The sequence below is a fragment of the Babylonia areolata genome, chromosome 23 (assembly GCF_041734735.1).
Source record: "Babylonia areolata isolate BAREFJ2019XMU chromosome 23, ASM4173473v1, whole genome shotgun sequence".
NCBI classification, from domain to species: Eukaryota; Metazoa; Mollusca; class Gastropoda; order Neogastropoda; family Buccinidae; genus Babylonia; species Babylonia areolata.
This window is the reverse complement of record NC_134898.1, coordinates 7549516-7567541: the sequence shown is the minus strand read 5'-3', so window position 1 is coordinate 7567541 and position 18026 is coordinate 7549516. Positions and strand designations below refer to the sequence as shown.

The 18026-nt window shown below is 39.4% G+C and overlaps 1 protein-coding gene across 3 annotated transcripts in view; it reads right to left on the bottom strand.

Annotated features, from left to right (window-relative positions):
- Positions 1-976: 976 nt before the first annotated feature.
- The window catches only part of LOC143297851 (5-cytosine rRNA methyltransferase NSUN4-like), a 72414-nt gene continuing 55364 nt past the window's right edge, over positions 977-18026 (bottom strand). For all 3 annotated transcript variants that reach the window (XM_076610372.1, XM_076610373.1, XM_076610374.1), the window contains exons 5-6: positions 16949-17073; positions 977-4499 (exon numbers count right to left, since the gene is read on the bottom strand). In XM_076610372.1, the coding sequence (XP_076466487.1) occupies positions 4223-4499; positions 16949-17073 (402 nt within the window). In that variant the 3' untranslated portion in view covers positions 977-4222. The remainder of the gene's footprint in view (positions 4500-16948; positions 17074-18026) is intronic.

The window sequence follows — 18026 nt, the reverse complement described above, 5'->3', positions numbered from 1 at the left end:
TTGATTTGCAAAGCATCGTGCTCTACCTTTCATGTTAGACTTACGGCCGCTCCCTCTCTCTGCTTTTATTTCTTTGCGGCGATCGATGGTGTGATGGCCTTGTACCTGTTCTTTTTTATATTCTTTGACTTTTCTGAGGATTTCCGATTTTCCTAGATGTAGGCCGCTCGGTGTTGCGTTACCAGCAAATCTGTCAGCTTGCTCATTTCCCTTAACACCTACATGTCCCGGGCAGTATGACCATGTGAGTTTTTTAATCTGAAAGTTGCGCATTGCCTTATGCCACTCTGGGCTTCGCATTCCGTTTTCAATGTTCTGTATGAGTCAGTTAGAATCATGGCATGTTGGTTTCTGGGCGTATGGATGGACGATAGCCACTGGAGGGCATGTGTCACAGCTTCAACTTCCACACACACTTACTGCCACTCACACACACAATGACAAGTCTTATTTTATGTTGATTCAAAATCTGTATTATATGCTTTAAACTCATAAAATTGTAAGAACAAGTCCAAAATAATAATAGAAATAAGTCACATTGTACATCTTTTGAATTTGAGAGGAACACATATAACTTTTTGTCGAGTTCCTTCTCACCTTGGTCTCCTATATAATGAATGGGCTGACAGGGCTGCAAGAAACGGTGAAAACACCAACAGGGAACCACAGACCTTCATGTGCCTTTGTACAAGAGGGGTACCGCTTACTAGAAAAAGCATCATGGAGCAAAGTTAGGGAAGTATACCAGCAAAATGGCAAAGTTTTAAATAAAAGTATAAATAATATTCAACAACCGGAATCTATCAATCAATCAAATACATTCAGTAATTTATTCAGATTAAGGCAAATTCAGGCATTATCAAACAGGATGAAGCTGAACGCTTTTATAACAAAGTTCAGCAGAGATGTTAAATGCATATGTGGAGAATCTATTTCAAGCAAACACATACTCTTTGAATGTCATTGTCTGAAATCGTTTTTACCAAACTTCTCGGGAAATTCTTTTGAATGTATTTTTTGACAATTTCAAGATGTTATCTGCTATTGCAGGAGGTTTGCTGCATAGTCCAATTGGACATTTGTTATAGTTGTTACAGTTGTTTGATGTTAGCGTTTCCTTCTATATTGCGCCTGTCTCCCCTTTTAATGTCTTATTTTTTCCAATGCTCTGTATCTTTCCCCACCACACACACACATAATCGCACACACACATCATTCATCACCCTCTGCCCAATACCGTTTCCACCACCACGCTCCGCCCTCCCCCCGCCCCCTTTTTTTTTTCCCCGTCTAATATCACTTAAAGTGGAAGACGTTAAACTGACGACTACTACAATGACAGTAGCCATACCTGACCAGTTTACAACCCATCCGCTCTTTACTTTAACGATTGACTCAAGATCCTGAACCCACTGGGTGAGAGGTTGTGACGTAACTTTTACAATACAGCATACACGGCATTGTTGAAGGGTTGTGCCCTCGCAGATAAGATAACACACACACACACAAACATGCACACACACTCACACACATGCCAAATATACCCACACATATCACACAGCTACCTCTCCACCACACACCCCTGTACATAAACACAAATTTAATCTCAAAAACACACATGAAATACATGCGCACGGATACACTCACACAAACAAGCACACAGCAATCACATACGTGTGTGCGCACACGGACACATGCACAGAACAACATCAGCAACAGTGCAGAGGGTCGACAATATGTGCAGTGAGGCTGCATGTATTGTCTCCAGCAACAATCCATGTAGAGGTGACAATACATGCAGCAACAACAGCACCAGTGCAGAAGGGCGACAATATGTGCAGTGAGGGCTGCACATAATATCGCTGGCAACAATGATTATCCATGCAGGGGCTACAATACATGCTGCAACAGACCCTATTGGTATATGAGCCCACTGCCCATCACACTATCCATGATGTGCAGACAAACTGGTGGCATCAGAAATCCACACAAATGGATTCCACAACTGCAGTAGACACCCTGACCAAAGACAAGAGGATCAGGGAGAGCATGCTGTCACACAATGTCAAAGATCCAACTGCGGGAAGGGGCAAGAAGAAAATGGGGGTAATGAGGGGGAGGGGGGATTCGTGTCGGCATGACTTCAAATGTTAGTGAACCACAGCAGAGAGGTGAATGGGAGGGGAGGGGAGGGGAGGGGGTGTGGGGTGATGGGATGGGGAAGAGGGAAGAGAGACAGGATGGAATTTTTGGAAATTTAATTCATCACTTCTAAGGGTAAAAAAATTATGTTGAGACCATAAATAATACAATTAATAGAATAAAAGAGCAATATGCAGCTGTGGTGTATAATAGACAGGAAGTGTGTAAATTTCCCATAGAACAAATACACTTTACTGTATCTGATCAGTTACTCTTAGATACCCTCTTAATGGAAATAAGAAAAACGTCAATGGAATATTGTTCTAGAAAAAAAGAAAAAAAAGAAAAAGATACACAAGCAGAAAAACAAAGGAGGAAATTGAGTTTTTGGAAAGTAAAATATGTAAATCACTGGAAGAGTTACTGTAAATTTAGGATAAAAAGGACAGTCTTGTTGATCTCAGAAAAACAAAAATGCAAGGAATATTTATAAGAAGTAAAGCTAGAAGGGCGGCAGTACGGGAAAAAGGTGATAAAATATTTTTTGTAATCTTGAGAAAAGACATTATGTTGGTAAACAGATGTTTAAACTTTTATCTAAGAATGGAAGACAGAAGACATGTTACAAGAACAAAAGAATATAATCAGAATTTGTATCAGTACTTGTTTATCTGACATTCATAGACTGGTTTAGGCTGTACATAATTCTTGACTTTATCTGTAATTTCTTTGAAACTTTTTGAGCTTGGCTTCACTAGTGCAAAGAGACTGCAAATCAGCTTGTATATCTCACCTCTGCAAACCATCAATGAGATCGCTTGCTGCCTCTCATCTCTTGTAATATCATCTGCTTCAAAATAGAATGTCAAGCATTCAATATATTGTTCCCAGTCTTGTGATTTTTCATATTCTTCATCTTCAACCTGACCAAATGTGGCTGCTATGCTCAACACCAAAATGTAGTAGATTCACTCAAAACATAGTAGACCTTAAGATCGTTGTTAGCCAGCAAGCCTGTTGTTTATTCCTGTCACTTTCCTTGCAAAGCAACAAAAATCCCTTGCATAACCACAAACTACACATGGTGGTGTGTGTCCATCGAGATTGATGATGACCATCGTTGTCATCCAGCTGGGGGATGGGGGGAGGGTGGTGATGGGGTGGGGTGGGGGGGGGATGCTCATGAATCTATCTGTGAATGCGCAGATGGCTGAATAGTCCAATCTGCACACGAAATGTTCGCCGACAGTTGGGGCAGACAAAACTACACAAGTTAACTCCTGTATTACATATCACACTTTCCAAAACAAAAGAAAAAAAACACTGTGGAAGGACTGTGTTGGAATGGATTTTGATTTTGCTCCATTTAATTTTGAATAGAAGTTTACTGAAGGAGAGTTAAAACAAACTGCTGAAAAGTCAACAACACAAGTTTTGAGCCCAATGTTGAAACTACATGTTTGCCAATTAAATTGTGCCCAAAGAAAGCACATGTTGCAGAGACAATGATTTGACTGTTTCTGCTTTTAAAAATGATGAATCACAGAAATTCCATTGTTTCCCACAATCATTCAAAACCAAGCAATACTGAAGCTGATTTTGGGAACAATCTTTGTGATGTCACAACTGACCACCTTCTGTTTCTTTTCTAGAGAACTACGCCCAATATAGTGGCGCCCTATGTTGCACCATGCTGTTAGTTTAAATCAATATCTTCTTCTTCATTCGTGGGCTGCAACTCATATGTGCACGAGTGGGCTTTTACATGCATGACCGTTTTTACCCTGCCATGTATGCACCCATACTCTGTTTTCAGGGGTAAATCAATATAATTGCTTTAATGTGCAGATAAGTTCAATATAATGTGAGGTTCTGTGATTATCTACCCATTTGCCAGGTTTTTAGAGCATGATGCTATTTCACTTTGTGTATGTACCCTTTAACTATTCAGTATCACAAAATCAATTCCTTTCTAGCATATGCAATAAAGTCAATCTGTTGTACTGATAAAAACAGTTGATCAACTTAATACATACAATGTAAGCTGTCCATGGTTTTTAAACCATTATGAATATGACAACTATTGCAATCGTCTAAGTTTACAACAGTATGTAGGTCCATAATTGTTCAACAGAGATGGCATCACAAGTAGGCCTAGCCTGGTCCCAGGATGGAATCTGAAGAATGGTGAAAATATGGCTTTGAAATCTGAAAGATCTTCCACAGCCACATCGATGTTTGAGGTTTCACACAATTCCTCAACAGCAGCCTGTACAACACCATCATTCTGAACAGCAGCCAATGTGCAGGTGGAGTACACCACTGAACCTCCAGGCTTACAGGATTTGATGCCTGCCCTGCAGTCAGAAAAAGGTAATCATTAAACATCATCAGTAAAAACATGACATGCTAATTACTTACACATAAAAACATTAACTGATTAAGTTCCAACAAACACAAGGTGACAGATGCATGTCTTCAGAAAGATGGGGAAGGTTATCATGGGGTGAGAGGACAGGAGTGATGCTGGTAAGGAAACAGGTTATGAATGATGAAGGTCATAGAGGAAAAAGACATTCTGCTGCACATTGTGCACAAACACAAGTAAACATATCAGGATGCGATGTCCACAATATCAGATTTAAAAAAAAAAAGGGGGGGGGGGGGGGGGGGGGAAGGAAGAGAAAAAAAGTGCCTGGTAGACACTAATGAAATAAAACACACACACATGCGTGCATGCACACACACACACACACACACACACAAAACAACCTATTTCACAACTGTCACTAATTAACATTGTCAATAATGTGGATGAAATGTTTTTATTTTTAACAGTGGAATCAGTTAACAACTCTCATACCTTGACAATGAATAAGCACATTTACCACATACAATTAAAAAATCTATGATAAATGAAGCCTGCTTAACTCTGTTACTGCGTACCCGAGATGGGTGGATTTTCATCTCAGGCGAAGTGCTCAGTGGCCATGTGCAACCCGGAAAGGGCTATTTCATACTTTTCAAGAGGAGACTTTTTACCTTTGTTTACAGATTCAAAATAAGTGTATGGTATCATCGGAAAGAAAAATCTTTCTGCTTGTCATTGAAGACAAATAAGTAGAGATCATCAACGACTTTAAATTTCTCAGACTGATCATTTCCATCAATTTGAAATGGGAGAAAAATATGGAAAAAATTGTTAAGAAAACACAACAGCACCTGTACTTTCTTCGGCACCTCAAAAAGTTTGGAATCAAAAAAGAAATCATGGTTGATTTCTACTGAGCAGTCATTGAAAGTGTGCTAACCTTTGCTATTAGTGTTTGGTACGGAAACATTTCCAAGGCAGAAGTTGCAGCCCTTAACAGAATCGTAAAAACTGTCACCAAGATTACTGGGGTTGATCTATCTTCTCTAGAAGACATATAGCTGCCACTCAAAAAAGCAAAATCAATCAGCCAGAACAAATCACATCCAGCTTTTGGGATTTTTGAGATGCTCCCCTCTGGTCGACGGTACAGAAGTATAAGGACGAAAACCAATGGCTTCGCCAATAGTTTTTTCCCCAAAGCAGTCAATGCCCTGTCTCTTGAACAAATCCAGTGTGATAAATAGAATTGTGCAACCAACAACCATCTACCTGAATATCTAGTCATCAGCCCCATTAACATGTAATATGCAGCTTCTGTTCAAATGTGTGTGTGTGTGTGTGTGTGTGCGTGTGTGCGCGCGCGCGTGCAGTGCATACATGCGTGAGTATGCACAAGTTTTTATATTGATATGCACTTGTATGTATCTTATTTCTACTGTATCTGTGTTTGTGTATGATTTTTGATTTATGTTCGTATCTTGTTATGTACTATCCCCCCCCGCCCACCCACCCCCAATATTCCTTGTGATCCCGGTACACTTGGTAATAAAGACATATTCTATTCTATTTTATTCTATCACATTGTTGTGTTTGTGTTACTGTTTTTTTTCTCCTCTTTTACACTCGCTGTGCAAGGAAATAATGGCACCTGAAGTGAAAATAGCAAAACTTGCATTCTGCACAAAATGAGTACAGTGTGTATCAAAATATCACAAAATAATGTAATAATTTAAACTTTCACTCGCCTCAAACATTCAGAGTTAATCTTGAACACTGATATAAAATTCAGCTTCACACACAAGCAAAAGAAAATGACGAGAAGCACATGTTGTCACATTCAACACAGAATTCAACACATATCCCATCAATATTGTCACCTTCTTCATTATTTTAACTTTCATCTGTAATGAGTAAGTCTTCACATAAATCATCTTCATTTTCTCTGTATTCATATTTATTTTCTTAATGGCTTCACTCATCATCAGAACCACTTGGAGCATTTTCCTGAAGCACTTTTTCAAGTGACGTAACTACCCATCTCGTTTGCTTTGCCAACATCTTCGCAGCAAAATAACTGGCGCCAAGTGTATTGTTTCAACATTTTTGTATTCTACCAGAAATTAAACTGGCTTAGATTTAGGGAAGTTATTCTACAGATAAATGGAAGATTGCTGAATCGAGTTCTGTGAGGTTTTTTCCCTTAGACAACTGGTGGGGAGTTTTTGTTTCCAGTCAAAACTTGGTATGCTGATGTGCGTGCAACCTGTTGTTTCAACAAGTGACATGATTACAAGGATCTGAGTGCCAAGTTTTCTGCACAGCCCGTAGGTCCATGGATATGTCCGTGGAATGTTGTTTTAAAGTAACAATGTTTCTTCCATTAGGAAAGATAATACTAAATAATATTACAGAACAGAATGAACTAAATCTCATAGGGATGAAAAACTCTCCTACTTCTTCCTGATCTATATCAAACATAAAGGTGTGAGTTTGTCTTGTCCAATGGATATACTGCCAAGTTTGATTGTGTCAGTTGTGATGGAAGAGAGTTTTGTTTAGTTCCTATGATCACTACTTTGGTTTTGTCCACATTCAACTGTTCGTTTGTTTATTTATTTATAGTCTGATGATGATATTAGACTGAAAATAAATTATATTATTATCATCATTTGGATTATTATCATTTCTATCATAATGATAATTGTTATTATTAATTAGAAATCAACATTTCTGTATATTCGAATGAAAAGGGGGGAGGTTAAGGTGGAGGGGAGGGGGAGAGGGCTCAGGGGGGGTGGGGTGGGGGGGGGGGGGGGTAAGGAGGAGGGGACTAAGAAAGGAAGAAGCAGACAGACAGAGAGAGAGAGAGAGAGAGAGAGAGAGAGAGAACAGAATGTGGAAAAGATAGAGTACAAAATGTAAAATGGAGAGGGTGAGTGGCAGTGATTGGAGAAAGGAAAAACATAATATTGGAAGGGTGTGTGTGAGAGGCGGGACGGGGGAAGCAGGATTAGGACCAAAAAATTATCAATAATCAAATATTGTATGCACTACTTCTGCAGATTATTATTTGAAAAGAGGTTCGTGTGGGGACCTACAATAAACAACCAATTGGACTATTTAACACATAGCCAGCTAACTTTAATAAAGAACAGTTTGAAACATATAACTTTTTTCCAAAAAATGTTAACATTTGAAACTGGTAACAAGTGTTCTGCAATTCCTGGAGGCAAACAAGGTTTCATTACTGAACAGCAGGTTAAAACATGCTCTACCATTCAACGTCCCTTGCAAACGCATTCAGTATTTTCACAATATTTTGTGTATGGGGCATTTAGTAATAACCTAAATGCCATGCTCTTAACAGCCCTGCCAGTTCTTTTAGCATTTAATAAGGCAGAAGTGTTAACTTCTAAAGATATAAAGGAATTTTGCATATTTCTTTCTACAATATTACACATTTCAGATGATGATAAACGATGAGGAAGTTCAACTGCATTTAAAGCGTTTTTAGCTCCATGCTTTGCAAGATGATCTGCACGTTCATTAGAGAACAGCCCACAGTGTGAGGGAATCCAGCACATTTCAATATTAGTTCCTATCATTTGAATACAGTGAAACAAAAATCTTATTTAAAAAATGATGTTATAATTAATGTTCGTACAACCTGATTTGATAGACTGCAGAACTGATTTTGAATCGACACAAAATAAAGCATTAATCACGTTTAGGGGCAGATCAATTAGATATGTTAATGCCATAAGGACAGCAATTAATTCAGCTGTAAAAATTGAGAAGCCCTTTCCAATATGACTTTTTCAATTTTCAAAGAAGGAAATGCATATCCAGAACCAGCAAACTGATTTTCTAGAACAGAACCGTCTGTATATATTTTTAAGTGGTGGGGGTATGTTTCAGACAAGTGTGATTTGACTAAAGAAGCTAGTATACTGGGATTTTCATCTTTCTTAATGTCACAATATCAAAAGCTGCTCCCGTTAATTCCCATAATGGAACTGGTGAAGTGCTCATAATCAGAGCAACATTTTGTGGATCAACATTTGATTAATAGTATCTGACACGTATGTAGAAATAGTTTCCAGATTTCTGTTCTGTTTTGCTCGTTTCGAAAAAAGTTTGTCAAGACCGTATATTAATCTCAGTTTTGACAGAATTTTCTGTAACATTTGCTCTAATTACATATTTTGCTGATGCTAGCTTTCTTAATTCATTAAGAGGTAGTATTCATGCAGCTCTATATGACTGTAATGTGTTCGTATGAAACAGAACACCTAAGGCCAGCTTTACGGCTTTGCTATCTAGACTTTGCTTTTTTTTTTAAGGAAAGCAATCGGAACAGAGAAAAGTACCTCCTGTCCATACGTCAGTCTAGATCTTACCAGTGCAGTAGCGAGATGAATAAGTGTTTTTGAATCTGGACCCCAAGGCTGTTTACTGACAATTTTAAGAAAATTTAAGCTTTTCATTGCTTTTGATCTCATGTTTTCTAGATGTTTCTTTCAATTTAGCTTTGGAGTAAAATAAACACCAAGGAATTTGACCTCAGATTTGTAGAAGAGTTCTCTTCCATCAAGATGAAAAGTTGGTAATTTTTTTGGGGCAGCACCATTATTAAAAAGTATCATGTGTGTCTTTTCAGTTGAAAACTGTGATCCATTATCTTTCATATAAATGTTTAATTTATCAAGTTCTGATTGATATAAATTGTTAATGTGATTGATATAATGCAGGCCCGTTTTCTCTCACAAAGTTACGTTCATCCAAACTGCTATATTATCAGCATATTGGGCGAGATTTATAGTTTTAGACAAATACTTTGGCAAATCATACAACATTATGTTCAACAGAAATGGGGAAATTATAGAACCTTGCGGAATACCCATGTTAATTGATCTTGAAGACAACAATGATTGCCCAACTTTAGTGATGATGCTTCTTTCTGTCAAAAGAGATTTTATATACCTGTATACATTACCACTTAACCCAATTTTCTGTAGCTTAAACAGTCTGGCATGCCAAATGCGGTCATAAGCTTTTTGTACGTCAAAGAACGTGGCCAAAACACTTTCTCTTTGAAAACTGTTGTTTTATGTTTGTTGTTAGTTTTACTAGGTGATCTAAAGTAGATCTGCCCTTTCTGAATCAGGCCTGTGCAATCGGAATAATTTTATTTTTATCACAATGTTAGCCTCATCAATATAATTTTTCTCCAAGATTTTTCCGACGTGCGATGTTAGAGATATGGGTCTATAACTCGATGTGTCTGATCGTGGTTTAGCTGATTTAAGTATAGGAGTAATAATAGCTTTTTTCCATATACAAGGTGTTTTGCCTGTTTCCCAACATTTCGCATATAGTGTATGAAGAAGCTTGCAGCATTCTTTAGGAAGATGACTGATCATGGTGTACGAAATACCATCATAACCTACAGCTACTTTTTTATTTCCAAATGACGCAATTGCATCTTCAACTTCTTTAGAAGTAAGCGGAGCATTTATAAACATGTCATCATTAGGAGCTGGTTCCTTATATTGTTCATTTGATTCACTATTAATTCTGACAGCCAGCTGTTCGGGTGTTAATCCATCATCGTTGCATGTTTTGGCAAACATATCTGCAAAAGTTTCTGCTTTTTCTAAAGAGGTACGGAAACATTTCCCATTAACTTTTATAGGATATTCCTGAAAGATATCCAATTTTTCATATCCTTAATTTTCTTCCATACCTTCTTTGTATGTTTGCAACCTGAAACTTCTTGAATACAATAATTAGACCAATATTGTCTTTTGACTTGAGCAACAACTCTGTTGCAATGATTTTTGGCTTTCCTCATTTCTTCATGGTATTGCTCCACTCTGTCCTTTACTCTTTGCTTGTCAATCTTCATGTTCTTATCATTTTTTAATTCCTTACTATCCTTTAACCATTGTTTAAAAGTCTTCTTTTTAAGTTCAACAGCCTGTGCACACACTTGATTCCACCAAATATTACCACTATGCTTTCCTTTTCTGGTGGGTGTTCTTTTTGGAATTGATAATTCAGCTGCTTCAATGATTGTTTTAGTAAATTTTTCATAAAATATATCAACGTCTAAATCCTCAATTTCATCTAAGTTTTGGCTTGAAAGAAAGGATTGATATTTTTGCCTGTTTGTAGCAGAACTTTGGAATTGCATCATTATTTACATCGTTAGATTTAGATTTTTTTTAATTAAGTTTAAGAATAATTGGTAAATGATCACTGCCCAGTGCATCATCTTCTACAACCTAGGTACTAACTGTTGCTAAGTCTGACGTAACAAGTGTCAAATCAATTGACGCAGCCTTGTGGCTTGATACATCAGGAATTCTTGTTAATACTGCTATCATTTAAAAGATATAGAGAGGACTCTACCAGATTTTCAACAAGAAGAGATTTAGTGATCGACTGACAATTTTTTTTCCCAAAAGGGAGCATGGGCGTTAAAGTCTCCACCGACAATCCATTGTTCATTTTCTTTTACTAAATTCAGAAGCCAGTTTGAGTTTGAATCAGAAGGACCATTTTAAAAATAAACAGAAAGGAAATTTATGACTAAATCATTTATCTTAATCTTGGCACCTGTAGCTGAAACATCAATAATATCTTTGGGGACAGGGGAGGCAATGAACTCATAATTGGTGGTGTGTCCATCGAGATCGATGATGACCATCGTTGTCATCCAGATGGGGGATGGGGGAGGGTGGTGGTGGGGTGGGGGGAAGGATGCTCATGAATCTATCTGTGAGTGCGCAGATGGCTGAATAGTCCAATCTGCGCACGAAATGTTCGCTGACAGTTGGGGCAGACAAAGACAGGCATATCATTGTCAGGGAGCTTGTTTGCCCGTGACTTTCTGGCCTGCCTCTTCTCAACAGCTGCAGCAGTCCTGTTGGCCTCGCACAACCTGGCGCCTTTGTGCACAGCAGCGCGCCATTTGTCACGGTCCACTGCAGATTCCTCCCAGGAGTCAGGGTTGATATCAAACGCTTTCAGAGAGACTTTCAGAGTATCTCTGAAGCGCTTCTTCTGACCTCCGTGTGATCTCTTCCCTTGTTGCAGCTCGCCATAGAAGAGCCTTTTGGGCAGCCGATGGTCTGGCATGCGCGCCACGTGTCCAGCCCAGCGAAGGTGGGACTGCATCAGGATGGTGAAGATGCTGGGAAGGGTGGCTTTTGCGAGCACCTCTGTGTCAGGGGTCTTGTCTTGCCACTTGATGTTCAGTAGCTTCCTGAGGCATGTTGTGTGGAAGTGGTTCAGCTTCTTGGCATGTCGTTGGTACACTGTCCAAGTTTCACAGGCGTACAGTAGTGTGGGGAGAACTACTGCTCTGTAGACCTTTAGCTTGGTCTCAAGACTAATGCCTCTTCTGTTCCAGACATTTGCATTGAGTCTACCAAAAGCTGCGCTTGCTCTTGCAATCCTGACGTTCACTTCATCGTCGATTGTCACATTTCGTGACAGTGTGCTGCCAAGGTATGTGAACCGCTCCACCGCACTGAGTCTCTGACCGTTGACTGTGATGTTGGGCTCAACGTAGGGTTTCCCTGGGGCTGGCTGATGGAGAACTTCAGTTTTCCTCGTGCTGATGGTAAGGCCGAAGTTCCTGCTGGCAGTGGCAAACTTGTCGACGCTGAGTTGCATGTCAGCTTCAGATCCAGCGTTGAGGGCACAATCATCAGCAAACAAAAAGTCTCTGATGATGTCTGTCATGACCTTGGTTTTTGCTTGAAGCCTTCTGAGGTTAAACAGCTTGCCATCTGTTCGGTACTTTAGGCCGATTCCAACATTGCCATCTCTGAAGGCATCAGTAAGCATTGCAGAGAACATGAGGCTGAACAGCGTTGGAGCCAGGACGCAGCCTTGCTTGACACCATTTGTGACAGCAAAAGGAGCAGATGTTTCACCATTGTCCTGGACTCGAGCCTGCATGCCTTCATGGAATTGGCTGACCAAGGAAATAAATTTCCGAGGGCATCCGTACTTGGCCATGATCTTCCACAGTCCCTCTCTACTCACGGTGTCGAAGGCCTTAGTGAGGTCGACATAGGTGGAGAACAGATCAGCATAATTAAGACCACACTGGACATACAATGCCATGGCAACCCTTTCAGAACGGTCTGTGTGATACAAAGGAGGAAAATAGTATCCTTTCAAAGAAGGCAATTTACCTTTAGCTACATTTAAGGACTGTAAAAGTAAAACTTGATGGTTATTTTGACCAAGATATTCATATAAATAATCTAGATTAGTAGCAATGGATCTGCAATTCCATTGCATGAAAGAAATTTCACGTTTAATATTTTTCTTATTTGTTTTCATCATAAATCACATTTTCATTTGAATACAAAAGGTCATTAGCTTTTGCTTACAAACAGTTAATATGTTAGGATATGGTTGCCACGCTGACCACCAGCTGCCTGCACTGATGATGTTGATGTAAGGTCGTTGCGTCTACCTCCAGCTGACTGCTCCGACAATGTTGCCATGCCTACCACCAGCTGATGATGTTGACTGATGGTCGACATGTTGACTGCCAGCCGACCGCAACAACGATATTGGTGGGTAGTCGCCGCGTAGACCACCAGATGACCGCAATGACGATGCTGGCGGGCGGTCACCACGTAGACCACCAGATGACTGCAACGATGATGTTGGCGGGCGGTCGCCACGTAGACCACCAGATGACCGAAACGATGATACGGACGGGTGGTAGCCACGTTGACCACCAGACGACCGCAATGATGATGTTGATTGGTGCTCGCCATGTTGACCACCAGACGACCGCAATGACGATGTGGACGGGTGGTCGCCACGTTGACCACTCGACAACCGAAACGACAATGTTGATTGGTGGTCGCCACGTTGATCACACGATGACCGCAATGATATTGATTGGTGGTCGCCACGTTGACCACCAGCCGACTGCAATGACGATGTGGATGGGTGGTCGCCTCATTGATCACCAGACGAATGCAGCGACGATTTAGGTGGGTAGTCTTCCGAGAAACTGACCCTATTTTTCTCATCAGTTTGTGTTGAAATGCAAGAAACTTTACAGTTCAGTCTGTGTTGTCTTGTGAAGACTTGGTGTAAAACGAGTGGCTTCAGCGCATGTTTTCTTCGTGCCACAGTGACAAGGTTTCCGAGACACTTCATTCTGGGCCAGTCCAAGAGCCTCTTGAAAAGAAATATAAGTTTTAGATTTTATTTTGTTAGCTTTTCATGCCAGAGCTTTTGCAGGACATCCATAGAATGCAGCAGAGTGGTCACCTTTACAGTTATAACAAAAATACTCTTCAGTACAATGTTCCCGAGTATGAGACTGTTGACAACATCTGCTGCACCGTGTTAACTTCGAGTGACAAAATGTTTTGGTATGATGGAGTTCTTGACATTTCATGCATCTTCTTACAGATGCACAATATGGGACAATATTATGAGGAATATTGCCAATTGTAATTTTTTCTGGAAGACTTTGCAGTCTGAAAGTAATTACAGTTGCTATTTTTCCATTCTTCAATGTTATCTTTCGACAGGCATTCACAATAGGAAGAAAGTCAATGTCAAGTTCATGGGAAACGATTCCAACTGTTTTCACCTGAGGCTTTATAGTAACAACTGGAATGGCAGCAACTGTCTGTGTCTGCAGAAGTTTTTTGTATTGTCTTTCATTTTTACATTTGACATGAAAACTACCACTTCAATTTTGAAATGGATATAACTTCATCAACAGCTGAAACAATCACTTTCGTATGGTAGTGCGGATATAAATGTTTTAGTTTTAAATTTAAAGAATTGTTTTCAGAGTCCTTTATAAGAACATGAAACTGATTTTCTGTATTGACAAAATCGGGCACAAATGATGACTGACGATATTTTAATTGAACTTGTTTGGAAGGTGTTGTCACTGTCAAATAAGGACTGCCTTTTCCGAAATGAAATTCCATCATAAGAATGACAAGATCCAAAAAAATGTCATCATGTAACATAATGTTTTTACGTCATCATTGGATCTTTGTTTAAAAGAAAAAAAAAAAATTTTTAAAAAGGAAAAAAACCACCCAAAAAACATGTATCTTAAAAAAAAAAAAAAAAAAAAAAAAAAAAAAATCTAGAAAAGATAAAGGTACCTCTGAAAATCGATGAAAAATTCCCCAGAGCTTAAAATAAAGAGTAGGAACCCCGGTTGAAGTGTCCTGTAAATTCCAAGGGATGGTCGCCGGTACAATGGTTTACCCCAGAGACACAGCACGACGCTTCAGATGTATATTTACAGTAAGCTCCCACCGAGGTCACCGCGCTAACTGGAGATATTGATCCTGAAATCCAGAGGTAAACTAACAAACCGAAGACACTAAATACAACTAAATAAAAAACAGAGAAAAGACTGAATATTTGTAGAGCTGTTGATTCCTGTTGTGGTTGCTAACCAGGGGCAGGCCACTCTCCACATTCAACTGTAACTTATTTAGAGTCATCCAGTTTTGAATGTCCAGGAAGCAGTCGGATGTTTCTTGCAATATCGAGGACAAATTTTCAGGGGAATCACTTTTCTGAGGTTGAGTGGCAGCATAAGAATGATGACTGACATTATGGCAGTTGATATTTTCTGCAAGAGGAGCAGTGTACAGTGTGGAGAGCACAGGGCCCAGAACAGATCCCTGTGGGACTCCATATTTGATTTCAACTGGTTCAGACTGACAATTATCACCTATGACAGACTGGAATCAGTCAGTGAGATAATATCTGAACCAGCTGAGAGCTGATACTAAATGTAAAATGGAGACCGGAAAGGAGGACTGAATGGTCTATTGTGTCAAAGGCAGCTGACAAGTTGAGAAGAGTGAATAGGGAATTTTTTCCAGAGTTGGATGCTAGCAGTAGATTATTCAGGATGTGGAGGAGACTAGTTTCGGTGTTGTGGTCAGCATGATAGGCAGACTGAAAAGGGTGGAGGAGATTGTTGAAACAAAGGTGGTTGCTGAGCTGCTTCAGGATGGCTTCTTCAAGAAGTTTGGATAGGAAAGGAAGGTTAGAAATTGGGTTTCTTCAGAAGAGACTGAACGATTGCAGTTTTGAAAGAGGATGGAAAAGTTCCTGTGAGAAGAGATGATGATAATATTGGTGATTATGGGGAGGAGCTGTGAGACACACTGGGAAAAGACAGAGGATGGTATAAGATCGAGCTCACAGGATTTTATTGTCATTTCTTTCAGGATCTCATGGACTTCTGTTTCAGTAAAAGAACTGAAGGAATGGAGAGGAGTGGCACTGAACTAACTTTCTAAGGATCAGGATGAGCAGGTTGGAAAGTCATTTGGTCCAAGCTGGTACAAATATTTTGGACTGTCGAAAAAAAAAGAGGAGAATACAGTGGGGAGTTCAGATAAAGCACAGGCAGAAGGAAGAGGAGTCTTTTATGCAGTATGAAGAAGATCTGACATAATGGAATAAACTATAAAGAGACTTCGAGGATGTGGCATCAAGAACTTGAGAAGAAAAGAAGTTTGTCTTAGCTGATGACATCATATGTTTGACTTCATTTGTTTTCAGAAGATTTGATTGTGGACTTTCAGTTTTGTTGATCGCCAATACCATTCCAATTGCCAACGCTTGCATTTTGCAATTTGAAAGTCTCGTGTGTGCCATGGGGCAGAAAGCCTATCAGGCAGCACGCAGTAGTGGGGGAGTGCATGTTCATCCAGTAGTTGAAAGAGGACAGTGTTGTAATCTGTAGAGATGTCAGTACAGGAAGAAGGTTTGAAAAGGCGTTCAGCAGCTTGAGAAGGAAAAGTGTTAATGTTGACAGATTTCAGGTTGCAACAAGTAGTGGATTGTTTGGTTCTGGTAGGTTTTGAAGTATTAAGCAGAATGGTCAGAAGAAAGTTCATCAGATACAGTCACTGATGAAATTATGGCTTAAGAAATGGTGTGTTCAGAACCAACACTGTGATCAGATGCACATGAATTAGAGCTGAAGTAATGGAGTTTTGCAATCAGAGGAGTCAATTACTGTTTCCAACATCAACATTTTAGGATGAATGGAAGGCTTTAAAATATCAAACACAAAGCTTTTTCATTCAACTATACTAACTGTCAAAGAACTGCACTGATAACTTGCTTGTCCTGTTCATGTTTTCTGTTGTTGGTGGTGTTTGCCTTGTGCATGCGTATGTGTTTACCAAAATCTTTTTTTTTGTGGTCCATTTCTCTTTAAGATGGGATTTTTTTGTCCAACTCTTAATACTGAAACAAAGAAAGGCATGTAAATTTTGATCAGAACATCTCTCTCTCAAAGGCTACATGAGCAGAGTTTCAAATCTTGAAAAATACTGTGCTATGTAATATGACAGTGACAAAAAATGAAAAAAGATCCAACTGTTCACTTACAGCAACAGATCTTTCTGTTGTGTGGTCATTTTCAGACGTTCTTTAATGCGACCTGGTTTGAACAAATTGTTGTCCTCCTCCAGCAAAACATGACGGTCACTGTTACATGGAACATCCACAAGCACCTGCTCACATCACATAAGCCACCACCATTCAGTGTTGAGGAAATGGAAACAACGCAAACATATCAGAAAATCATAATAATGATAATAATAATGTACATTAATTTTGAATAAAGCTTACCTTGCGGCTACAAGCGCTTTTAAAAACACACCTAATATAAATAAGAAACAGAAATAAATAGATGTTTTTAATTGAAATTATAACAGAAAAAGATTAGATGCAACCCCCTAATCAGTTAAAAAAGCAGTGTAACATCACTCACGACTCACACAGCTCTCACAACTCACATCCACAGTAATATGTTATGATACAAAACTCACTAAAATCACTACACACACTCTTTCACCTCACCCACAAAAAATATCAAGATACAAGCTTGCAAAAATTAATATTAGAAAGTGCAATAATGCTTAGACTGGCACACACCTCCCACCTCATCCAAATCCTCACATAAACACACTGACGCACACACATAAAGATGGTATAGGGAGAGAATGATCTATAGTTTAAAATGTTGTCTGAATAAAGGAAATTTTTCTCCAAAAATTATGTTTATCTAACATACTTACCGTGACCCACCAGCGCACATTCCAGTAGGGGTCTGATTCCTGTCCTGTGCAAACTACTACCTGCCTATGCAGAGAAAACGAAAGTAGCTATGGCCAATAACCTCCCAGAAGTAGGTTACCTCCTCTCTGTATCCTGACTAGCATCCTCTTTTGATGGCAATTAACTGTAACCAGCACAGTGTACAGAGAGAACAGGAAGCTGGGAGGACAGGAGGGTCTTAAATGTGGGTCACAGTAAGTAAATTTGATAAACATAATGTTAGGAGCAAAATTTCCTTATAACTATACATACTTCACCGTGACCCATGAGTGCAGAATGGCACAACAAGGTGGAGGGCTCACCTGTCTATTGTCTGTGCATGGCGATGGCCTGTTGTGCGACCACT